The sequence below is a fragment of the Eschscholzia californica genome, unplaced genomic scaffold, assembly GCF_041429995.1.
Source record: "Eschscholzia californica isolate CP2 unplaced genomic scaffold, dmEscCali1.0.p SCAF_4, whole genome shotgun sequence".
Classification (NCBI taxonomy): Eukaryota; Viridiplantae; Streptophyta; class Magnoliopsida; order Ranunculales; family Papaveraceae; genus Eschscholzia; species Eschscholzia californica.
Window position 1 is genome coordinate 19680485 of NW_028238461.1, and position 24926 is coordinate 19705410.

The window sequence follows — 24926 nt, forward strand, 5'->3', positions numbered from 1 at the left end:
GGTGTTCGGTTGCAGGGCTTTTGTGCATATACCTAAAGATCAAAGAACAAAGCTTGATGATAAAGCCAAACAATGCATTTTTTTAGGGTATGCAGATGAGAAATTCGGGTACAGGTTATGGGATCCAGTCGATAAGAAGATTATTAGAAGTAGAGATGTGGTCTTTCTTGAAAATCAAACTATTGAAGACTTCGGGAAAGTTGAGAAGCATGAGAATCATAGTAATGATCTCATTGATCTAGATACACATATCTCTTCTAAGGTTATGCATGATAATGCAGGTGAAGAACAAAATCATGAAGATGAAGCTCATGAAGATGTTCCTATGAGTGATGATGTTGAGCAAGGAACGGAAGTTCAACATGAACCACCAGTTGAATTGAGAAGATCGACTAGAGAGAGAGCACCATCTACCAAGTATCCTCCACACGAGTATGTGATGGTTACAGATAGTGGAGAACCACAGTGTTATGAAAAAGCCCTAGATGATGAACACAAGAAGGAGTGGTTGAAAGCTATGCAAGATGAAATTGAATCATTGCATAAAAACAACACTTTTAAGTTGGTTGAAAAACCTAAGAATAAGAAAATTCTTAAAAATAAGTGGGTTTTCAAAATCAAGACCGAAGAAAGAAATTCACAACCACGGTATAAGGCACGCCTAGTGGTGAAAGGCTTTGGGCAGAAGAAGGGTATTGATTTTGATGAGATTTTCTCTCCAGTGGTGAAGATGTCCTCTATACGGTTAGTATTGGGATTGGCTGCAAGTATGAACCTAGAAATTGAACAACTAGATGTCAAGACCGCTTTCCTTCATGGTGACTTGGAGGAAGATGTGTATATGGAACAACCAACAGGGTTTGAAGTCAAAGGTAAGGCACACTTGGTTTGTAAGTTAGAGAAGAGTTTATATGGGCTGAAACAAGCACCAAGACAGTGGTACAAAAAGTTTGAATCATTCATGAAGGAACAAGGGTATCACAGGACGGCTTCAGATCATTGTGTTTTCGATCATAAATTTCCTGATGGAGATTTGATTATACTTCTACTTTATGTTGATGATATGTTGATTGTTGGTCAGGATGCTAATAAAATTAGCAGGTGAAAGAAGGAACTAAACAAGTATTTCGATATGAAAGACTTGGGTCCAGCAAAACAAATTCTTGGCATGCATATCTCTCGTGATAGGAAAGCTGGAAAACTTTGGCTATCACAAGAAAGATACATTGAGAAGGTTCTAGAAAGGTTTAATATGGACAAGACAAAACCAGTGAGTTGTCCATTAGCCAGTCACTTCAAGTTGACTCGTGATCAGTGTCCATCAACTACAAGTGAGAAAGAAGAAATGGAGAAAATTCCTTATGCTTCAGCTGTAGGAAGCTTGATGTATGCAATGGTGTGTACAAGACCGGACATTGCATTTGCAGTTGGAGTAGTAAGCAGATTTCTTGCCAATCCAGGCAAAGAGCATTGGTTAGCAGTGAAGTGGATTCTGAAGTATCTTAGAGGTACGTCTAAACCTCGTATATGTTTTGGTAATGATAAGCCAGTATTAGTCGGTTACACAGATGCAGACATGGCAGGAGATGTAGACTCTAAAAGGTCCACATCAGGCTACTTATTTACATATTCAGGGGGAGCAGTGTCATGGCAATCTAAATTACAAAAGTGTGTAGCTTTATCTACTACAGAGGCAGAATATATTGCCATTATAGAATGTTGCAAGGAGATGTTATGGATGAAGAGGCTGTTAGAAGAACTTGGTATGAAACAAGATAATTATGTTATTCATTGCGACAGTCAAAGTGCCATCCACCTCAGTAAGAATTCTAGTTTCCATTCCAAGTCCAAGCATATAAATGTGAGATACCAGTGGATCCAAGATGTTCTTGAAGAAAAGGTGTTGAAGATCGAGAAAATCCATACTGACGACAATGGTTCAGATATGATGACAAAATCATTACCCAAAGGCAAACATGAGCTATGTAGCAGTGTTGTAGGTTTGGGGATGGTAGCTCCCTCTTCATAAGTCGGGAGGGGGAGTTTGTTGGGGTCCCTCCTTATAATAAAAGGACTCCTAGTTGGAATAGGATTTCCCTTATTCCTTGTTTGGGGAAAAAATAAAAGTTTCTATTTTTTCAAGCCTAAAAAGGAATTCCTATTTCTATTGGTAAACCTCCCTATTTATCATTATAAAAGGGAATGAAAGGGAAGAGATTATTCACAACAACTTTCAGAACAAAGAGAAGTCAGAGAAAGAGAGATTTCTGAAGTGGTTCTTTCAAGAGAGATTGAAAGAGCATAATATTGGTTTGAAGAAAAGAAAATTATTAATCTTGTGAAGCAATTTAGTTTGTGGTTATCTTCTTCAACTTTTAGTAATCTAGGATTTGTTCAAATCCTAAGGAGTAAGAGATTTTATTTCTTTGTTTCTTTGTTCAGTTTATCCACCATAGGTTTGGTGAAGAGTTGTGTAACCCATTATTTAATTATAGTGGAAGATTTCTGGACTAGGTCCCGTGGTTTTTTACCTTCTATCTTGGAGGGGTTTCTTGCCACGTTAAATAATCTTGGTGTCTCTGCTTTTACATTCACATCGTTTATCTTCATATTCCTGAACAATTTAATTAGGTTATTTTTCCTAACAACATCTTCAAGCTTCTTCTTTACCTTCAAGTTCCATTTTATCTTGAAGTTTCTTTATGTTTTCATTTGTACCGTTTCATCTTCAAGGTTATGTTTCAACATCTCTTCATTTTTTTTAGGGTTTCATCTTCAAACTTATGTTTCAGCGTTTGTACAACTTCAAAAATGTTTATTACAAAATACATTTTGTATCATCCATTTCATATATTTTTTGTTCATGAACATGTGTTTAATATTAAGTTTTGTATTATGATTTTCTGTATTGTGATTTACAAATCGAGATTTCCATTCATAATATTGTGCAATTTGATGTGTTATTATCTAGTAAAAAAATATATTTTTGTAATACGTAACACAAATAAGTAACAAAATACATTTTTTTTCGCAAAATGATGTGTTATTATCCAGTAGAAATACCAGATGAGAAAATGAAAGTTAATTAGCAGAAGCAATATGTGTGATTTATCAGACATTTCTTATTTTGGTAGATAAAAATATTAATTGTTGATTTCAGAGAGCTAAATCAATTTTTTTCTGCAGATTGTTGGAACAAGTTTTAAGAACAAAAAAAGATCAAGGAAAGTCAAAGGGGGGTCGCAAGGGTGATGTGTTTGGAGAGCCATAATGTATACCAGATTGCAAATCGAAAGTTAGAAAATATTTTGGATATTTTTTCACGGACAAACAATGTAATTTTGTTAACAAATACAATTTGTTATTGATATTTATCTATTTTGTTTGAAGCAAAATGTGTTTTTCATTTACTTAAGTATGTTTTTCATATACAAATGTTGTTCTCTAAACAGCAAAAACTGTTGTGTTATATATTCAGTCAAATAACTGATAACTTCAAGTTGAAAAATATAAATTTTGTTGGCAGCAAAATGAGTATTTTCATCTACCAAAAATATAATAATTACTAAAAGTTATATAAAACATACGTAGTAATGAAAATAAGTTGGGACATAATGTATTTTACTATAAAAATAATAAAAAATTTCCTTTGCATTTCAGTGGTGCCCAACCAAAGATTTTCATTTCAACGGTGTCCACCCATGAACTCGCCAATTGCAGTCTTCTATAGGGCAAACTGCAGTGACACGCTTTAAATCATTCTTCACAAACTTAAAATCGTGACCCGTGTTTATACTTTATTGACGAAGGACGAACCAAATGCCTTCGCACATCAAGAGAATAGCTGACCAACGTGAGTGAAAATTTTATCATAACTCTCAGATTTGAGAGTCGTATTCTCTAATGAGTTTGATGATTTTGTGGGATAATCCATGAGTACTATTGTAACTGAAAATGTAAAAATGAATTATTATGATGACATAAAGCATTATGATGAGAACAAAATGAATTATGTATCATACAATATGAGAAATGTTAAATGAATTGTCCAATATTTATGGTACATAAATTGTTTTCTGCAAAACAAAATGAATTGTGTTAATTGTCTGTATCATAATGTTTATGGATACGAAAGATATAACACTGTTAATACAAAATGTGTTGTATATCAAACATACAATAAAATGTTAGTTAGAAATGACTGAGAATAAATAAATGGTCTTTTATGAAACAAAATGAGTTTTGTTTTACACTAAATATGTTGTGTATCATATATTTGTTAAGAAGTGTAATCTGTTTGTAGATCTAGCATCAAAAGTTACCAAAATATCTAAACCGAGAAAGAATACGATGATGGAAAACAAACTGCATTTTGTTATATACAAAATGTGCTTTGTTGCATACAAAATGTCCATACGAAATATGTTATGTATTATAAACATGTTAAGCTTCAAAATCTGCTAGTATCTCTGACATCAAAAAAGTATCTTAACAGAGATGAAGAAGGAATAAGATGCTGGAGAGATTGAGAAAAAGAGTTGGACATGAAGATGATTATGAACATGAAGATTAATGGGAGATTTTAATCAAAAAACGTTATTCTTTATGTGAGAAACAAACAAAACTCCTATGTGATAATGGATTTTGAACTTAAAAGATATGATGGTGCATAAGAGGAAAAAAACATAACAAGATTCTGTAAAGTTACCTGAAAACTGAAGTAAATGGTGAAACCGTGATGGTATACCCTTGAAAATTATAGAGAGAGAAAGTAGGGATCGAGTTCGGCTAAAGATCTTTTGATGAAAACAGTGATGATGCGAAGAAGATGATGAGTGAAGAATATAAAGATAATGAATGAAGAAGATGAAGGTGATGAAGATGCTGAACGAGATTTTCGTTCCTTTTAGTTTAGGGTTTCTATTTTGAGAAAAATGATTTTAGAGAGAGAAGATAGACTATCGGTTAGAAGAGGAGAGGATAAAGCAGAGGAAAAAATGGGAAGATTTTCTTTGAGATTGGTTTTGAAAAGGGGGTTGGCCTCTATATAGAAGGTTATATAGGGTATTAGGAAAAAAATATAGATCTTAGAGATTTGTGTTTTGTACGGAGATGGGACATTTGGACTAGATTTTTGTTATAATTATTATTTTGACTTAAAAACCCTATATTAACATTATCGTAGACTAAATGTGGGATTATGTGTTGTTTTTTAGAATATAAATCCAAACATCATTTAAAAAAATATATTTGTACAATGAGCAAAAAACAGATAAAAAAACATCACAAACATGCTTTAAAAAATATTTAATTAAATACATATAAAACATATCAAAACGAAAAAAAAAACATCATCGAACAAGATCAAACAAATAAAAAACATTATCAAACAACAGTTTGCAACGAATAAACAACAGAAAAGTCGTTTTGTCATTATTAGAAAAATGTAAACGTCACCCCCGTAAATGAACAAATATTCAAATTTTGAAACCGCTGATATGGTGGTCTTAACTGCAACAGACTATGTTATTTTAGTTTTTCCAGCGTATTAATATTTCAGTGATTTTTTTGCCACTAGATCAATTTATTTTATCTGAAACCACTATTTTTTTGGGAATTTGGCCAAAACTCCCTAAGAAATTACGACTTTGGTTAAAAAAAATTCAGCAAAGTTTTTTAGGCTTCACCTCTCTGGTGGCAATTATGTAATTTTTTATTTCAGTGAAAAGACCAACCTAACCTAGTCTAAGAAAAAACCTTGCAAACACCTTGCACTGCCTTGCAAAGCCTTGCAAACACCTTGCAGAGCCTTGCAAACACCTTGAATAACCTTGCAAACACCTTGCACTGCATTGCAGAGCCTTGCAAACACTTCGCAGAGTCTTGCGAACACCTAGCATGACTTTTGCAAACACCTTGCATAATCTTGCAGAGCCTTGCAAAGCTTGCAAACACCTTGCAGAGCCTTGCAAAGCTTGCAGAGCCTTGCAAACACCTTGCATGGTTTTTACAAACACCTTGGATAGCCTTGCAAACACCTTGCACTGCCTAGCAAACACCTTGCAGAGCCTTGCAAACACTTTGCAGAGCCTTGCGAACACCTTGAATGACTTTTGCAAACACCTTGCATAACCTTGCAAACACCTTGCAGAGCATTGCAATGCGCTTGCAGTGCCTTGCAAGTAACTTGTTGAACCTTACAAATGGTATGCAAATTAGTTTTTGAATCGATTTAACATGAAATTTGTTACAAATTGTTATATCAATAGAATGTTTTACCAAAAAACTAGCTAAATATCCTAAAAATTCATAGTTGTCATTTTATCAACTCTAGCACCATCCTTTTACATTTCTTTGGAAAACTTCCATGAAATTACTAATTTGAACATAAGCACCTATCATGATTGTTCAAGAGGAAGCATTCCTCAAAGGAATTTCATCAAACAACTTTAGAGCTATTTCAACCAACCCAAATTTTGTATAACTAACTAACATTGCATTCCAAACAACAACATTTTTTTAAGCATTCTATCAAACACATTCCTTGCATCAACTATACTTCCATAACTTCCATATAAATTCAACAAATAAGTTTGAACATAAACATCAAAAATAACAAAACATCAAAACTAACGTAGCAAAATATTTACTTCAACCCTAAAGATTCGAAACTTGGAAATTGCAACTTTCTCTCTCCAGAATTTTTCACCAAAACTAACTCAAACCCTCCAAATCATCTTCTAACAACAAAAGATTCAATCACAAAAATCTAAAATAGATTGATGATCAAAACATAAAGAGATCGACCCTATAGAATCAGCTCGGAGAAATCCACCAATTTCCCACGTTCGTTTTTTCACGAGTAGAAAAAAAACTTCTTAATTTATGAAAAAATTGATTTTTTTTTGTATTTTTCATCACACAAATGATATTTTTGACCCTGAAAATGAGAGTGCCTACAAAATTGTCCTTCCAGAATTTTTTGAAAAGTTATATGGAGCCTAGCTCTTTAAAAAGGTGATATGTCTTTTTAAGAAAAAAAAAACAAAAAATTAGGCCTTCCCTGTTTTTTTTTCTTAATTCGTAACTTTGTGGTGTAACAACATTCCCCTTTTCCCCTCTACCAAAAAATAATGAGTCAAAGGGATGACCAAAGTGGAAGAAGGATCATAGAAGAGACGGAAGGGAGTAAAAGACTTGATTCTTTGAAGTTTGAAGTCATAGCCGCCTAACTGCTTGCTTACGTTTTCCTCCTTTGAATTTTTCTCTCTTTTTATTTAGTTAGTTGTTCTACCTTCTCTACCTATATATATATATATATATAAACAAACCAACTTCTTTTTTCTTCTAAAGCTTTCGAATTTTCAATCTCATACAGATATCTCAAGTGGGTTTAGCTCAATTTCAAGCTTCTTGGTAAGATTTAGATTCTGGGTTTTGAAGAGAACAAAAAAGTCATGGCAAATTCAGAGACTAATCAGCCATTAAACAAATCCCAAATAGTGGATGTAAGCAGCAAAGTTATGTTAGCAGCCATAATTGTTCTCTTCTTGGTAATTGTCTTCATCATTCTTCTTCATCTTTACGCCAAATTTTACTGGAGTCGTCGGAGACCAGAAACCAACAACCAAACGTCACGATCTCGTCGACGTCGATTCGTTTTTTCACCAAACCAAGACCCATTTCTTGGACTCCATCGAGGTCTCGAACCTTCAGTCATTGAGTCTATTCCAATCTTTACATTCAATTCTGATGAATTCAAGGAAGGTCTTGAGTGTTCAGTTTGTCTATCTGAGCTCGTTCATGGTGAAAAACTTCGTCTTCTTCCGAAATGCAAACATGGGTATCATGTTGATTGTATTGATATGTGGTTTCAATCTCATTCAACTTGTCCTCTCTGTAGAATCTCTGTTTCAGATGAACCTCTTAATTCAGTTCCTGAATTACCAGTAAGTCAGTTACCTCAGGAAGTAGAAGCTCCAAATTATCCTACCAATGTCTTGTTTTGGGGTACCCAAACTCAGCTCATTGAAGGTTCATCTTCATCTTCCCCAAACCCTTCTTCTTCATCAAGTACAAGAACAGATAGAACTTTGGTGATTGAATTACCTCAGAGATTGACTAATGGTTTCTCAATGCCATCTCCTTCTACAAGTAGGTGCTCAGAGGAAGAAATGAAGTCACCCATGAGTGCTAGATTTAGGTCATTGAGGAGGCTCTTGAGTAGAGAGAAGAGAGTAGTAGTCCCTTGTAGTCCTAGTATCGTTGATCTTGAACAAGGTGAAGGAGGAAGAAGTCAAAGTTCAAAAACATCTTCCGATTTTCGATCTAGTGAAGAAACGGACACAAAGTAGACAGATGGTTTTCTCTCATGAACAAGATCAACTTAGTTCTACCAATTTTTCGTTCATTCGTTACTTAGGTGAAGATTCAGAAGTTACCACTTGATCTCATCTATAAGTTTGTATCTACACTTTACATAATTGTAAATAAATTGTATAAAAGATTTTGATTCTCTATTTGAGATGATGGAAATTTTTCGTAAGATGTATTATCGATATTTACTTAAATGTTCTTGTCTTATAAGATGGATACACATTTGATAATGTTTAAGCCAGCATTGACATTTATATTCTCGGTGAAATAGAGCATCCATTATATTGTTGAATGAACAGGATGCGTGGAAGAACCGATGAGGGTTATCTTTCCCTTATTTTCTTTCGATTGTGATGTACAGAACCTGTCGGAGACTTCTCTAGCGGAAGGATATATGCAAATAGGTCACTCCATCTTTTCTGACAACTTGAATCCGTAAGCCTCTAAAATACCCAATGCTGCAAAATCACACACAAATGCGCATGTATGTCAATTGAAAGCTTATTCGAGAAATGTCCAAAGTAGTTTACCTTAATCAAACAAACGAGTCATGAGTCTAACCTGGCGTGTAGACTTCGGATTCTAGTGGCCTTAAGACGCCTCTTGTCTTAATCTTGTTCTGTAGTAAGAGCTGCAAAAAGATTCAAATAAGTAAATATAACAAGTTGACGTTGATTTTGGCAGATCATAATATGGAAATATGGTTAGTTAGTACTAGAGCTGCTATAGCTGCAGGAATCCCAACAGTGACAGCCATGGCTGTAGTTGTTTTCTCGTTCTTAGTCACTCCAAATTCCAGAAGACTTGCTTGATGTTTTTCTGTAGGCCGACCATCTGGAAACTCTACTTCGATTTCATGATGCAAAAGAACCATGTCCTGATTCACCACACAAATATCATTTAGCAACGCAGACAGAACCTGCAAAATAGGAGTAGCGAAAAATTACCTGTTCTGTTCCTGTGTAAGCTAATCTCTCCTCCATTTTTACACATGATGCGTCAAATGCGCTCTGACAGGAAACAGGGATTTCCGTTTGTTCATGAAATCCTAGAAACCTAGTTAAACATGAAAGAGCAGATTTTAGTACCATAAATCCACCATAGCTTGAGATTTTAGCTACTATCCAGTATATAGTCAGCTCATATTGTAAGGCAGGTAGTTCAATAGGAACGAGGCTATTATTGAGGTTCCAGTGGAATGGATGGAAGTAGTTCGTCTCTAAAATTTAATATATTAGAACCCATGAAGGCGTTAAATTTTAGGATTTTAAGTCCATTTAGAAGTGGAAGAATGGGTGAGTCCATGGATGAGAACAGGAACCAGAGGATTGCATCGCCATTACATTTTCTTGGATGCTAAAACCTGCCTAAAATGTGTGGTCTCACTTACTTGATGGTCTTTAATGTCTTAGAGGCAGAAGCTTTGTCTTTGCAAACTCCAAGTGAAATCAGCCTCTCCGCCATTTCATTGTCGTCCGAGAGACATCCCATTGAATTTCCACCTTCCCTTTTAATTTGGAGAAGGTCATCTAAGAGGGTGCTAAATGTAGGTCTCTTTCCTTCTTTCAGCAGAGGATGTGCTTGGGGATCGAAGAAACCAATTTTTGCTAGACTTGCCATTATTTCACCAAAACCTGCACGAAAATAAGAAACAACGAAGTTTCAGTTAGTAGTAGTCAACAGTATGAGCCTCAACGTGTTTCAGAAATCATGTCTATCTTTAACACATTTAATGCCAAATTTAGAAGTCATGCCTTCGTAGCGGAGGGTTCCCCTGAAGATGGTTGATGCTTCGTGACCAATCCCGTACAAATCCCCATACACCAACGAATTACGATTTGGGAGACACTCCAAAGCAAAAGCTGGAAGATCGGCTATTCTAAATCTTGTCGCTGAATCATAGAGTTTGTCACCTGCAATATTGTGTGTTTTTAGTTGAAACAGAGAGGAAAACACATTTTGAAACATGAAAGAGTTATGAACTCTACATTCTGCATGGTTGTAGAATAAAAAATGTATGTCCTAACGTAACGTGTACAAGAAGGTTTTGTGTCTCTGTGGAATCCTGCATTTTGTTAGTAGTGTCTCAAGTGTGCTCTACATATTCGATACAAGTACAAGGTATCATATACATGATGAAAAAAAATTCTAGTATGGGAATACGGCATTCGATATATATTTTCTCATAGATATGATATGGTCCTTTATTCCTACTATACTTTCTTGCTTTTGGATAAATTAACAAGGTAAAGTGACCTTTCGTGGTTCTAACATGGTTCTGTTCAAGGTTCCCGGATACTCAATTCCCCATCGCGTACCGCGTACCTGATTCCCTGCATGCTTTTTGAGTGGGTTCGCGTTCCAGTACTCCAAATTTGGCATACCAAAATTCTGTCTGAATTAACCCAATTTCGTTGTAAAAATCAATATGCCCGGCAAGTTAAGTTACTACAAGATTTTCTTAGTTAGCTAATTAAGATTGAAGTTTTATGGAGATAGAATGTCTGGAACTTGGTGTATCTAGTCAATATGCATCATAGTCCAAAGTGTACTGCAACAAATAGCATCGTACCAATGAGGTATACCCCTAGGCGTACCCGATACTCACATGATAGCGTACTGCATCCCCGTACCCGTACCACATGCCACGTACCGGAGCGATCGGCGTACTAGGTAACATTTTCTTTTTTTCAGTTCATCCGAAATGTACATACAAATCTCAGATAATACCCAAACAAAGGGAATAGAGTAACTTATATTTAGGGGTGTCCGAGGGTCCAATACGAGCATCCAAGTATCCAGCACGGCAAGAAAATATTGAAAAAGGAGTATCAATGTTAAGCAGTAACATTCAAACTCTTCCGTTGGTGAAAAGCTTACCATCGACATGTACAATTTCTCCAAGTAATTTGTATGTGGCTGGATTACGCCCAGCTCTAATAGCTCCCGCAGGGTTCCAGCTGAAAAGAAAGCCATATTTGTATCGATAAAAGTGAGTGTCACTATGAATAAATAACACCCGCATGATTCATAAGAGCGATGAAGGTACCTGAATTTATATCCTAGTGGGTTGTTTGCAGCAGCGGGAGATGGAAGCCCTCCGCAGTAGGAAGTGAAAGACTTTATTGTTCCCATCCTCTCATGAGCCTCGTTTATCATTTTCATTGCCATCATATGATCTGAAATGTTCAAAATAGGAGTTGTTCGTGGATAAAGATCTTTAACAGTAGAAACAACAACAAAATCGAGAAACCAGTTTTACGTTTCTTATTGGTTTCTTCCGAGCTTGAACAGTTGAACTTAAAATAAGTTATTTTCTCACCTATCCCAGGATCCAAGCCCATTTCACCAAGAATTGTGATACCAGCATCCTTGGCTTTCTCGTCCAACTTGGCCATATTATCATCAACATAACTAGCTGTTACAAGGCTTTTCTTGAGCTGCGAGGTGTGTGATTCAGTCATTAAAGAGATCGAAATTATTAATAAAACACCCCTTCGTCATCATTACGAAGCTATGAGTTGATTAACTATGTTGAGCTAGAGCAAGTTACCTCGATACATGCATTTGCAATTGTGACATGGCAACTAGGTGGCAGTAAGCTAATAACTACATCAACCTGCACCATTAAATTAATCAAAATTTAACAAAGTAAAATGGAAATCACCAGCAAGAAAACAAAAAAGCGGATTTGCTGCAATATATATCATCTGTAATCAATAAATTGTCCTCCAAATATGATTCAAAATCTCGCCGTAGAACCTGCAAATAAAGACGTACCTGTGAGATATAGTTACGAAGGGACTCATGATCCATTATATCAAGCTGAATTGCTGTTGTATTCTGAATTCCTTCAATAGTCTACATTAAAGATCACGAGTTTCATCCTTTGTAAGAGTGAAACAGATGTCGAATTTTAATGGTTAGGATATGAGACTAATAAAATAAAGTTGCATGTAGAAGTTGGTCAAGAGAGCGAAGTAGATTAAAATGCGAACAGTTTCACAAGTTTATACCTCTTGGGCATCTTTCAAGAAAAGAGACGCCACGATAACGTTAACATCTTTAGTTTCCTCTAAATTTTCTCCCGAAAGTGTTTTAAAGGACTGGCTAGAGAAAATGCTTCCCGCTGAAGCCAAGAACTCAGCAGCTGGTCTACAGACACGGCCTGCACCTAATATTAGAGCAGAACGTCCGTTCTTTAAGATTTCTCCTTCTTCTGTCACACTCTCACTGACCTTACCAACTGTCAGAGAGTATCTATTTTCTTCTTTATTGAAAACTGAGTTTTCGCTTCGGTTAGCAATAGAAGTTAGGGAATCAATTATTTGATCGAGAATAGCACTATCATCAGCACCGACCTGTCAAAATAGGCAGAAAAACCAATGTAGATAAAGAACAGAATATGATCATAGACTTTTTCTACGCATTAGCGAAGAAGAAATGTCAAAGCATACTATATATCGAAATCATTACTTTTTACCAAATGAACTTACTTCAAGTTCTGAGTATGACATAGCAAATGAATTTTGACCGACTTCACACCTAATCAGGTGAAAAGAACCACCGGCAGCTTCAATCATATCCAGAGCATCATTTATTAGGAACTGATCAAACAAATGGCCACTCAGAGATACCTGTTGGGGTTTCCTGAGATTATTAATAATGAACTATACGTAACCAGAGACCTCAGTGAACAGAAAAATCTCGTTCATGAATTTCGCATACTAAACATACGCTTAATTATCATATATGTGCCGCATAAATTTGATAAAGATAAAAGGGACAACATCCATCACAACTGTTGGTAAGTGTCAATTCTTACTAGTATGTTGTGTTTCTTCTTTGTACGCTTGCCGTCTACTACAATTTCTCCTGAACCACTGAAAATGAAAAAGGGATTATTCATGTTAAATCAGTAAGTGATAAGACTCAAAACTCAACAAATGCATGGTAAACGTTTAATCAATCGACCAATTTTAACTAGATAACATTCACAAGGGATTATTAAACAATCATATTTCGAATGACGGAAGTAACTGATGGCTTAAGAAAAAAGACCACAAAAATAAAATAAATTGCGCCTCATGAAAGTCATCAATAGAACAAGTATACTTAAAGTGTTTAAACTCGTATTAAATCTAAGATGATTACAGGCACAAAGATTGGTAAGTAATGACTAACGAATTGGTAGATAACATGAAACTGATCATCACAATAAAAGTTCACTTCTGTTAGCAATTAAGCAAACAACGAAGCAATTTAGCAAGCATATGAATGTAGTTCACATTTTAGAGGAAGATTGAAGGATGATTGATACTTACTCTTCCTCGGAGTTTCGCATACGAGGGATATATTCGTACAATGAAGTGAGAGCTCCTTTATGGGCTATGCAAGCCCTTCTCAAGTGGGAAGGCAGTTCTGAAAGATCTTTTGAAGAAGCCAAGTAACCAACAAACTGAGATAAAATATCTCCGAAATGCTTGGAAGCCTTCCAAGAGTTGATGAACATTTTGAATTAGAAAGCAGAAAAAATTAAATCTATATACTGAGCCGAATGCGTCAAACAAATCTTAGCTGATCTACTAAAGGTAGGGATGAAAAAGTTACCTCTTTCGCAAACTCCGTTGGAAGAATGTCAACAGCCAGGCATATGATGCCATTTCCATCCATGTCATGATGATACGAATTAGTGATGGGATCATATCTGAAACGATGATCAATCATATTATCAACAACTACTTCATGAGAGGTGCCAATATCAATATCATATGGAAAGAAACGTGTAGAGTTCGTCGAACTAAGAAGTATAGAAAGTACCTAAAGAAAGGCGTCTCTATTGGTGTGATTTGGTTAACAAATTCTATGGAGCCTCCAATATCACAAGTTATATCAGCGATTCCAACAAGACGACATTCTTTTTCCATTAGTTCTTGAAGCTGACAAGTACTTAGCAATCGCGGGAATCTTTTCTCCCAATACATGCAATTAACTGCCACCAATAAACTTAAGAATAAGCAAATAAAATTGAGAAAAAGATCGAATCTATAAGAACTATGACCCAAATTGATGATAGGAAACATGTTAGTCCTGACTTACCAATCACAGAAGCATATGGAGCTATTCTTTCGTGGAAAATAGGGTTGTAGTGTTCTGCATGTGCATAATAGTCAGCCTGCATAAGAAAAGATGTAAGTTGTACTCTAATCGGGTAAAAGAAACCATCTCAGAGTGTTACTTTGCTCGCTTCCCGAGAAGGCAAGAGCTGAAAACTAAAAGATACATACTTTATTGAACTTTTTCGAGGGATCCTTGGGTTCAACCATATCCTGACAATTCACCACGCATCCATATACTTGAAATACTCTCTTCGATGTACTCTTATTTTGTTTAGGATCTCCAATCTATATAAAATATTTGGAACCCTACTTGTTAAAAGCAGCCCAAAGAACAATAGCACCTAAAAAGCCTTTTGTTCAATTACATTTGAACGTTTAGCATTTCAAGTTGCTAGTTTAAGAAAAACAGCAAAAGAAGGATTACCGAAACAAAATGAGACTTATTATTACCACTCTTGCTAGCTCAGGAAGTTTGCTAGGATCGACAAATGTATGAGGAAGAAGCTTAAATATCTCTTGAGCACCCTGAGAAACTACGCCATAAAATCCAAGTTATTGAATACCAATGAATGTCGTTTCATGGTATACCTAGTAAAAATGAAATGACTACTCCGAAAAATTCAACAAAAATTCCAAATTCTTAACTAGTTAGCGTTTAAAATGCAAAAAGAATTTCAATGACGTTCCGAGCATACCATTGCCCGATCCAGTGAAAACGAAAATTAGAGGACATATTCCGGATGGCAGCCCATGTGTTGCTATCTCTTCACCCAAGGAAATCACGGCAGCCTTAGCAGCAGCCAGTGAAGGATACATGTAAGATGCTCCTAGTGATAGAAAAGGAGTCGAATATCCCAAGCTAAGATATCCTGAAATTAAAGATATAAACTTAGTCTTCCGACCTTGTTAATTGTATAACAATTTCATAAGACTCTAATGCCATTACTGAAGATGCTAGGTTCACAAAATTTTTGCCGAAATGATTTGCCATATGAGTTGTTCATCTTTTAACAGTCAGGATTCAGTCAAACTTCCAGAAGGGACTTGCCACATCATTCGGCAAAAAATTCGTAATTTTCTTTGTGAACTTAGCATTAATAGGTAAGTACCATATACGTGATCACAAGAGATTTTTCAAAACTAAGCTGATTAAGTAAGTGGAAAGAACGAAAAATAAAACCCGCTTACGTTTTCCTAAACCATGTAAGAAGTCAATTAGTCCAGCTCTACCAGCGAATTTTCCGAAAGCAAGTAATCTCTTTCCATTATCTCCAACAATAAGTTCATAATCAAACAAAGAAGCCTTTTCGACAAGAATCTACAATTTCATAATGAAATGAATCAATCAACAAACCTATCATAATAACAAGAAACTTTGAACAAACAAGGAGGTAAACAATTAGAGTCACATACTTTATCTAAAAGTGGCATGTTTTCTTTTTGTGCTTTGTGGGTATGAGAGAAGAAAGCATAAGCCCTATTTGGAAGAATCATCTCCAACTGTATCAAACAAAACCCAAAATCACAATCTTATAGTTTAGAGTGAGTAAAGAGTGAAGAGTAAAGAGTAAAGAGAGACCTTTGGTTGCTTAATCCCCAAAATAAGACCACATTCAGAAAGATCATCTGAAATTTCACAACCAACATCTTCATATAAAGCATTATGATGAATACGTTTGGTTGATGGCTGAATAATAATCCTAGAAACACCACCACCACCATCACTTCCACCATGAAGAAGACGAGCACAGTGAGATGGAGTCAAAGGTGCTCTTCTTTCCCACTTATTTATTGACTCTGAAATTATTCCAACTACCCCATTTCCAATCATTTTGGACCTTCAATTTCAAACCCACAAAAACTCAAACTAAACAAATCAAAGGATTAAGTAGACATGCAAAATCAAATTGAACCCAGAGAAGAAAAACAGAGGAGAAAGTGATTGAATTAGAAAAAGAAGGAGAATAGTGTGAAACAAAGTTGTTAATTGAAGTTGAAATAGTTAGTCTGTTTTCAAGTGATGACTCAAGTTAAGTAGTGATGGTGATGTATATCTAATCTGACACAGGGAGGAGGAGGAAGGAGATGAAGATCAGTATAGACTTCCCCAAAAATATTAAATTATTCTTTGTTTTATGGAGTTTTATTAGAAGGAAAAAATACAGGAAATTGGTGGGTCCAGTTTAATTTTGGAGTAGGCTGAAAAAGGTGAATTAATAAGGATTTGACACGTGGGTATCAAAAATTAATTTTGATATCTTATTGATTTTGGTCATATGACATACATGCATAGTTTGATAAGTAAAGAAACATCACATGCATTATGCATAAGATAAGGTTTTCATAATTTTAGTATAAAAAGATGACATTGCATTATGATGATCCAATTATACCAAACTACTTTTAGTGAAAACCCTTTTTGATTGAGGTATTCAAAAGTAGTTTATCATTGCAAGCTTTCACACAACTCTTACGAAACAAAAACAAAAGGTTTACTAGACTAAGTAGAGGGAGGTATTATGATAATGCAAATTCCAATTATACCGAACAACTTTGTAGCACTAAATTAAGGGTTTAAAATGATCAAACACCACAAATAACCAAAGCATGTCTAGCCTAAGAAATCAAGAAATTGAACTTGTAAAGAATGAAATCGCTAGGCAACTAGAAGACGCACATTAGTCAGGGTTGAAAGAGAGTCGCCTTTGAATCTACTCGGAAAGGACCTCAAGGGAAAGCTCCTTTGATTAACTTAGTTTCTTAGTCAAAAGTAATTTACCTATTCAGTTTGTTTGATTATCACTACGAAGACTTTGCGAGCTCAACCCCTAAGTGTTGCAATTTTCTTTATTGAGTTAATGTATTCTATGTTGTAAATAAAGTAAACGTAGTCTAGATAACCTTCTAAACCCCTTGCACAACAGTTAGATAGTCTTTAGGGTCCCTTATGTATCAGCTAGATGCCCTTTAAGGGTCTTCTTACGATAGATAACCTTCTAAACCCCTTGCGCAACAGTTAGATAGTCTTTAGGGTCCCTTATGTATCAGCTAGATGCCCTTTAAGGGTCTTCTTACGACTTCTATAAACCCAAGTGTAAATAGAGTGACGTCGTGTGTGCTCGTTCAATCCACATATTATTTCCTCCGGACTCCAGAATCAAAAGAAATAGAAAATAAAAAAAATACAACCGACATTAGTCTTGGGGGTCCTTGTCAAAAATACCTTTGCCACTATTTGATAGTGATGATATTTGAAAGGAAGTAGTTCCGTCGAGTGTTTTTCTATAATATAAAATTCTATAATATAAAAGATGATGGGTACTAGTTATGAGAAAGATATTACTTAAAAAGTGATAAGGCTTATTTTTTTCCTTTTGGCAGCCGAGCTTTCTTAACAGGATATGTACCATATTTGTTTAAGGCTGCTTCCCTATACAGCGATAACCTTGAATCGAATCTTGGAAAGCTTATCAGGTCTAACAAGTAATCCAAGTACAGACCTCATTTTAAAACCTAAAGAACATACATTCAAATGATAATATAGTCGTATATTACATAAGATCCCAAGATATTATGACAACCCACAGAGCGAAGACATATATTGTACGGGCAGGATATTGATATGTATATATACTGCAACGTCAATTTGGGAGATACTCGATAGGTTTTTGAAGCACTTCCTACACGTCCACGGTGATCATGAAATATCGTGATACATATATAGTTCCCTATCACCTTCTATACATGTTCTGTTAGTAAACAAACCAATACTAACAAGTTGCTTCGTACTTGCCATTCTTTTATTGTAGAAGGGAGATCAAGGTTGGAGAAGAGGCAAAGCCATTACTATTCCAAACACAGATACTAACAACATCAGCATCCAGAATGGGAATTTCTTCGATCCCTTTCTGTTGTTGTTTCTAATCTCATTATTTTGGCCATCCTTGTTGTTTTGTCCGTCTTGTATAGTTCCATTCCTAAGAACTGCAGGAAATGGTGCAGAATCCTCTATTGTCTGGTCCACTGGATGCATCTGTTGCGAGACTGACTGTTCTGAAAGTTGTTGCTGGTTGTATTTCTCCACGTACTCTGGGAACATTTTCCGAAATACTGGGCTGCAATTTATTTCGTTTCGATTAAAACAAGATAGAAGTAAGGTCTTATACACAATTATTTTACATCCGATGTATAGAACAAGACAAAAAGTCTTGAGGCAGATGTAAATGGAGGTACTGTGGTCCAATGCAGATTCTTGCATAAGACGAGTATTTATATGGTTGTGAGAAAAAATGATGCCGTCACGTAATTGTAAGGGTTAAGGCTGGTAATTTCAGAAATTCTTGGTTGAACCTTTAGAGATATTTTATAGTCGATCAGAAACTAGAGAGTATATAGCAAAGAAGGAGATAAACGAAAATGCTCAATCTCGTTTATTGAATCCGAGATATACCTCCTAGAATTGAAAGCAAGAGAAGCCTTCGCCAATCGTTGCTTCTCAGCTGCAGTAGTTGAGACACTTCCAGTGGTGGGGCTATTATCCATCTGAACGAAACAAACAAATGCAAAGATTACTATTTAAATTGCGTAAAATTGAGGAAAAACTTTTGAGGGTTTCATAAAATCTGCATCAAAATCGACATTCATAGAATTTGTTAGTCGGCAAGGTTAGGTATTCAGATATTCAAATACGAGGAAAGGAGGGTCTGCTGTAAATACTTGTGATTAAATTGATAATAATAAGAAAGAAATAAGAAGTAATCTATTTTGATTTGGAGCTCAACTGAACTCACCATAAATGACAAAAGCCCAGTAAGGATGCTGCATAAACGATAAATAACCATGTTAGTTTGCAAAAGAAAAAAAAGATAAGAACAATGCTCTGTACTTCTATGCGAAGTTCATGTTACAGGGAATGAGATTGCATCATCAGTGATTGCAAGAGCGAAGACCACTTTGTTATTTACATACCTTGATACAGACCACATCGGGTTCCAACTCTCTGGATGAACTAGGGGAAAAAAGAAAAGAAAAAGGCGGACAGATAAATATAATAGTAAACCAATGTTTAGATTATCAACTTAACATATGTTATAAACCATGTCTTTCTAAATCATAACTTACAATCGCTCATGGATAAGCAAATTTTCTTTTGTGTGATGAAACGTCCATTTGGGGTGATCATGCTGAAAGAAAATTCATTGCAACAGAACCAAGTCAATTTCTTAATATATTAGAAGTTACAGCTTGAAGTGATAAAACAAGTTTGGAGCCAAGAAGAAATGGCAAGGGATAACATTACCTAATGCCAGGGGGCTTGAATGGGTATTCTGGAGGAAATTTGATCTTCCCATGGTAATATCCACCTTGTCATAAAGAATAGAGAAGACCAGTCAAGAAATATACAAAATATAGAGACGAGGAAGAGACTTAAACTTGAAAAGCACTGCAATGGAAAAAAAAAATATTTTCATTGACAAACTTCACAAGCCATAGACAAATATTACATACCTGAAAATGGTGTGCCCTCACTCCCCTCCAAAACATAGTCTTGAAACAAATTTGACAAGGCATAAGAAAAACTCAAGTCAATACGCGACCAGATGAAAATAAGACAAAAGTAAGCCAGCAAAGGAAATCTGGCTAGCAACCCTTGTTGAAGCACTACAGACAAGCTAGGTGTACGGCAAAAATGAAGAACAAACATTGCTGTTTGGCCATTTGCATGTGAATTAATATGAATGAGAAAACAAATCCAGTGGACACTTAAGACCCACTTACAGGCCTTCCAAATTCATCTATAAGAAACAATAGGATATAATTGGGTCAGCTAGTGTATAGTAACTTGCTTAGTAGAACCCATGATTGCTTTCTTTCTACTCCTCACCTCCTTGGAATGACCAAATTTCTCATTCTTTAATATTGTGCGGTCTATCTCATATGAATATCATGATAGACCCTTCCTCAATATAACAAGTAATTTAGTTAATCCAAATATTATATAGATAAAAAAAAAAAACAGAATTCCACTTGATAACTAAACAGAAGTTAGTGCGATTGTGCGAAGTTTCTTTTTCTTTTTAAATGGAAGATGGAGTGCACTAGATTAACATGTCTAACAACTGGATGTAATGACATTCATCAGATAACAAAATAGAAAATAAGTAATTATTTATTTTCTAATGTTGATACAGCCTTCTCTTTTTGTAACAAAATAGAAAATAAGTCTACTCACGCCACTCAAGGATATCATTTGGCGAAGGACGGGCAACGATGTGGGAAACAGGCTCCTACAAAGTTCATCGAAGGAACAGATTAGCATTGAAGAAGAAAATCACAAAATATAGATACATATCAGGAACATAAAGTCAGATCCATATCGAAAATGATGTGGAGATAACACAGATATTTTGGAGGTTTACAGTTTCAGTTTTATATCCAGCATGCAATTATTATAGATTTGGACAAAAATTGCAAATGAAAAACAAGTAATACATCTCTTCAATACATACTTTACAGAGTGCTCTATATTCCTTTTGAAGGCGCTTAATGCAAGAGCTCTCGGCCATTAGTCAAAAGCTTTAGATGACTCAAAAGAAGATTATCCTACACCGTCTGCTTCTTCCACCACTGAAACTTCAATGTGATCAACCGATGAGCATAAATAAAGATAAAAGTGAACATAATTAACAATAAATTTCAGAAACTACTACAAAAAACAGAACGGGAATTTGTAGGATCACAAGAAACAGAAGATTACAGCAGCAATCAGGCAAATTGACGTAGGGTTAGTACTTGAAAATGACTCGAGGTTCATATTGTGATAGAGAGTGATAATAACTCTAAATATGATACTCCAAGTAAATTGTGATTTGTGAAATAAGTTCAAATTGTGATTTTTTTTTCCCTTCTCATAAGTAAAACCTAGTTCTTTATAGGTTTATACTTCTCAAAAACACATTTTGTTTTTTGCGTTTATAGATTATAACTAACTTACGTACTAATTAGTTCCCCCTCTTTTCATTTCCAACATTTTATTGTCTTGGACATTGTTACCAACTTTCTGGTACACCTAATTTGCTTCCGGTCTAAAGAAACTCACAAATAATCATCCAACAGTCAAATTGGAACTGGCTAAGAGTACATATGCACATAAACGTTAACCTAGATTAGTCCAAATAGGGTACAAGAACAAGACCACGAATCGGAGGAAACCTAAGTAATTCAGGAGGATAAAAGTATGATCCAGAATATAATTAATGAAATTTCACTTTCGAAACCCTAAGAAACCACAGATGAAATGGTTTTAATATAATAATGAACAGATCGGAAATCCGAAAAATACCTCAGATCGCTGGTCTTCTTTGTCTCCCTCTCACAGTTGAGAGCTTTGATGATCCACCAGACGGATTAGGGAAACAAATCAGGCAAGTCGAAGAGAAGGTAAGATGGTCAAGAAGTTAGGGATGTGATCTTGGAGTTGGAGCGTTGGATCTAGGAATTTAGGGTTATGTGTTTGGGCTGAAATTTTGGTGTATCTCGATATATTTAGGGGGTATGACTTCGGTTCAGATTCATATACTTTATGTACATGTATATTTCATTGACAATGGGTTATCTATGGACTTGTGGTTCACATTCATATATTTTATGTCCATGTACATTTCATTGACAATGGGTTGTCCATAGACTTTCATGGATTCTCGTTACTACTTCGATGACATCTGTATTGACATTGTATAATCCTTTTATATTGTATGGACTTTCAAACTCTTGGAAAAAAAAATATACTAGGGGTACTCGAGGGGACAACCCTAGAATCGCTCTGAGGTGGAGCGATCTTTTGTCCTTCCCGGCACCACCCTATATCACGGTGGTGACGGTTTTTTTGGCGGTTATGTTTGGTTTTGAACAGTTACCACTAGGGGTGGGAATCGGACGGGTTCGGACGGGCTCGGGTAACATATAACCGGGCTCGGGCGGATCGGGCTCTAATATATGGAGCCCGCCACCAATCCTCGGGCGGATCGGGCCGGGTAAATTGCACTTATCTTGTGCCCGCGGCCCGTTATTATCCGCCAGCTCGATCGGGTTTTAGCGGACGCGGGCGGTCGGGTTACGGGCCAAGTAGTTAAATATTTTAATTAGTTCAATATATTTTAAATTTAGAAGGGAGAAACTATTAATTTTAGCTTCAACTCTCAAGTGTTTAGTCCCATGGGTGGAACTTTGGAGGACAATTAATGAGAGATATACTTAAGCAAATTGGTAGGCATGGATACAAATAGATCCTTCCCCAAGTTTTATCTCTTTTGCCCAAACCATGTGGGACTAAAAAAATGATACATGAAGCATTTGGTTAAGTAGGATATAAGTAATCTTCACTTGAACTACTTTCTCTTGTGTCTCAAAGATGCGGGACTAAACAATGACAACATTACACAAAAAACAAGCTCCCACTACTTAGTCCCACATAGAAAGATTATAGGTATTGAAGATATTTGAACTTCTATAAATACCATCTAGGATCTCTAACATTCTCAATTGACTTATTGGATGGCATGGCATAAGCACAATGCCTCAACATTGGCATACTACCAAATCTCGACTTCGTGGTTGGTTCTAATTCCTAGTATTGTGCCTCTAACATCCTTAGCATTAAACCATTAAACCAAACAAAAGCTAATTCCTAGTCCCCATAGTGGAGCTCTTCTTGATGTTGGAGCCGCAAAAGATTGGGATTCTTCGTTTATATCAGGACCCAAAGTTGTTTATCACAAAAATGGTGATTTAAGAATGTATTATCATTCATTTGATGAAGAATGTGGGAAATTTACGATCGGGATGGCGAGATCAAGAGATGGGATGAAATGGGTAAAGTTGGGGAAGATCATGGGTGGAGGAAAAGAAGGTTCATTTGATGAATTTGGAGTTATGAATGGAAGTATAGTTAAGAATAGAAGAAATGGTGGTGGGTATTTAATGGCATATGAAGGAGTTGGAAGTGATGGGAAGAAGAGAATAGGATTAGCAGAATCATTAGATGGATTGAAAGATTGGAAGAGATGTGAAAATGGAGAAGCAATTCTTGAACCAAGTGGGGAAGAAGATGGATGGGATAATAAAGAAGTTGGGTATCCTTGTTTACTTCAAATGGATGGTAATGGTGATGGTGATGAATTGAGATTGTATTATAGAGGTATTGGAAGAGAAGGAAGAACTGGTATTCGAATGGCAGTTTCTAATAACTTAACTAGTTTCACAAGATGGACAGGATTTCAAGTTTGATTTTGTTTATGATTTGAGAGGAAATTCATTGATTTCCCCCAAATTTAGATAAATATGAATGAAAAGTTCCAAGTGTTCTTTGTTTTATTGGATTTTAATCAAGTTGATTTGATCTTTGTAAGTCAAATTTAGAAGATAATAATAATGATAGTACAAACAAAATAATGATATTAGACTATTGGATATAAATTAATACTTATTATTGTACTAAATTTAGAACCCATTTATCACCGCAATGGAATTTCAGCCAAATAGCCAATGCCAAATGCAAGAAGCCTATGTATAAAGCTCATAATTCTCCTCAACTTTGTTCCCTTTCTATGTGGGACTGAACAAAAAGAATGAAAACTCATTGTTGACAAAAAGTATAGTACCACATTTCCCACTTGTGAAGAATTAAAGAACCTTAAACTTCTATAAGTATGTTCATTTGTTCAACACTTCATCTACAACCAATCCAAGTCACATATTGTGCCTTGTGATAATGGGCTCAAGCCTAGCGTAAGTTCCATCTCTCAAGTCCCTCACTATTGGGTCAAAGACATGGTAACAAGGCTCTTTAAGGCCAAATGATTTTACCCCTTGGATCAATTTAAAGCATATATTCTTTATATGTTAGATCAGGCGGGTTTTAGTCGGGCGGATATCGGGCTCGGATATCGGGTTCGGGTGTCGGGCGGGTTTATCGGGTCGGGACTCGGAATTGAGTCCCTATCCGAGTCCCGACCCTATAAGCCCGAGCTATCGGGCCAGGTAAGCCCGGCTCGGGTTGGCTTCGATCATCGGTCTCTCACGGTTCGGGCCGAACGGGCCGGATCGCGGGATTTTGGACCGTTTTCCCAGCCCTAGTTACCACCAAGCATTGATTGTAACTGCGGCGACGACGTGATCGATCCGACGAAGACGGTTCAATATCTGGTTCCATTGTCCGACAAGCGAATCAATCAACTACAGGATTGAATCAAAGAGTTTGTTGACTCTTTCTCTCTCTAAATCTTGATTCTTCTGGATCCAGATTCTTCTTTGATTCTCTCTCTATAACCCCTAAACTACAAGTCATTTTATAGTTCAAATTGCGGTTTGGAACTCTGCCATTGAATTTATCTCTGTTGATTTAGAGTTGCATTTGACCCTTTATCTCTTTCT

The 24926-nt window shown here is 35.8% G+C and overlaps 4 protein-coding genes across 9 annotated transcripts; 2 read left to right on the forward strand and 2 right to left on the reverse strand.

The window, feature by feature from the left end:
* Positions 1–7367: 7367 nt before the first annotated feature.
* Positions 7368–8517, forward strand: LOC147543482 (RING-H2 finger protein ATL3-like). The gene has a single exon (XM_086633495.1). The coding sequence runs from the start codon at positions 7458–7460 to the stop codon at positions 8352–8354; it is 897 nt and encodes a 298-aa protein (XP_086489621.1). The 5' UTR covers positions 7368–7457; the 3' UTR covers positions 8355–8517.
* A 9-nt stretch (positions 8518–8526) lies between these two features.
* On the reverse strand, positions 8527–16680 carry LOC147543483 (lysine-ketoglutarate reductase/saccharopine dehydrogenase bifunctional enzyme). Of its 2 annotated transcripts, none has more exons than XM_086633493.1 (24): positions 16075–16680; positions 15909–15995; positions 15684–15813; positions 15191–15364; positions 14946–15028; positions 14664–14780; positions 14476–14551; positions 14197–14368; positions 13987–14083; positions 13701–13867; positions 13202–13259; positions 12873–13013; positions 12393–12737; positions 12157–12237; positions 11930–11995; positions 11699–11816; positions 11426–11555; positions 11257–11336; positions 10131–10289; positions 9767–10010; positions 9324–9432; positions 9092–9253; positions 8938–9007; positions 8527–8834 (listed from the first exon to the last, which is right to left on the reverse strand). In XM_086633493.1, exons 1-24 carry the CDS (start codon positions 16324–16326, stop codon positions 8782–8784), a joined length of 3171 nt encoding a protein of 1056 aa, XP_086489619.1. In that variant the 5' UTR covers positions 16327–16680; the 3' UTR covers positions 8527–8781. The 2 variants fall into 2 exon arrangements, with proteins under 2 accessions (XP_086489619.1, XP_086489620.1); XM_086633494.1 differs by having other exon boundaries at positions 15191–15440; positions 15584–15813; positions 16075–16613.
* Positions 16681–17999: 1319 nt separating this feature from the next.
* LOC147543484 (ubiquitin-conjugating enzyme E2 34-like) lies at positions 18000–22239 on the reverse strand. 5 transcript variants are annotated; one of them, XM_086633259.1, is made up of 10 exons: positions 21838–22239; positions 21005–21128; positions 20728–20782; positions 20004–20042; positions 19795–19858; positions 19617–19678; positions 19464–19503; positions 19286–19313; positions 18946–19037; positions 18000–18610 (listed from the first exon to the last, which is right to left on the reverse strand). In XM_086633259.1, exons 2-10 carry the CDS (start codon positions 21059–21061, stop codon positions 18313–18315), a joined length of 735 nt encoding a protein of 244 aa, XP_086489385.1. In that variant the 5' UTR covers positions 21062–21128; positions 21838–22239; the 3' UTR covers positions 18000–18312. The 5 variants fall into 5 exon arrangements, with proteins under 5 accessions (XP_086489385.1, XP_086489384.1, XP_086489386.1 ...); XM_086633258.1 differs by having other exon boundaries at positions 21005–21122; positions 21838–22238; XM_086633260.1 differs by lacking the exon at positions 21838–22239 and adding an exon at positions 21253–21394 and having other exon boundaries at positions 21005–21122.
* LOC147543485 (uncharacterized) lies at positions 21810–23780 on the forward strand. Its single transcript, XM_086635448.1, has 2 exons — positions 21810–21935; positions 23175–23780. Exons 1-2 carry the CDS (start codon positions 21810–21812, stop codon positions 23778–23780), a joined length of 732 nt encoding a protein of 243 aa, XP_086491574.1.
* Positions 23781–24926: the final 1146 nt, after the last annotated feature.

Coding starts and splice junctions, on each gene's coding strand:
- LOC147543485 (XM_086635448.1), top strand. CDS start 21,810: ATGAACAGATCGGAAATCCGAAAAATACCTCAGATCGCTGGTCTTCTT. Junction 21,936..23,174: donor TCAGGCAAGTCGAAGAGAAG/GTAAGATGGTCA, acceptor ACCAAACAAAAG/CTAATTCCTAGTCCCCATAG.
- LOC147543482 (XM_086633495.1), top strand. CDS start 7,458: ATGGCAAATTCAGAGACTAATCAGCCATTAAACAAATCCCAAATAGTG.
- LOC147543484 (XM_086633259.1), bottom strand. CDS start 21,061: ATGGCCGAGAGCTCTTGCATTAAGCGCCTTCAAAAGGAATATAGAGCA. Junction 20,043..20,727: donor AAATGATATCCTTGAGTGGC/GTGAGTAGACTT, acceptor ATTTGTTTCAAG/ACTATGTTTTGGAGGGGAGT. Junction 19,859..20,003: donor TGAGGGCACACCATTTTCAG/GTATGTAATATT, acceptor CTTTATGACAAG/GTGGATATTACCATGGGAAG.
- LOC147543483 (XM_086633493.1), bottom strand. CDS start 16,326: ATGATTGGAAATGGGGTAGTTGGAATAATTTCAGAGTCAATAAATAAG. Junction 11,556..11,698: donor GGGCTTGGATCCTGGGATAG/GTGAGAAAATAA, acceptor TGAACATTTCAG/ATCATATGATGGCAATGAAA. Junction 9,433..9,766: donor AAGACATTAAAGACCATCAA/GTAAGTGAGACC, acceptor ATGTTTAACTAG/GTTTCTAGGATTTCATGAAC.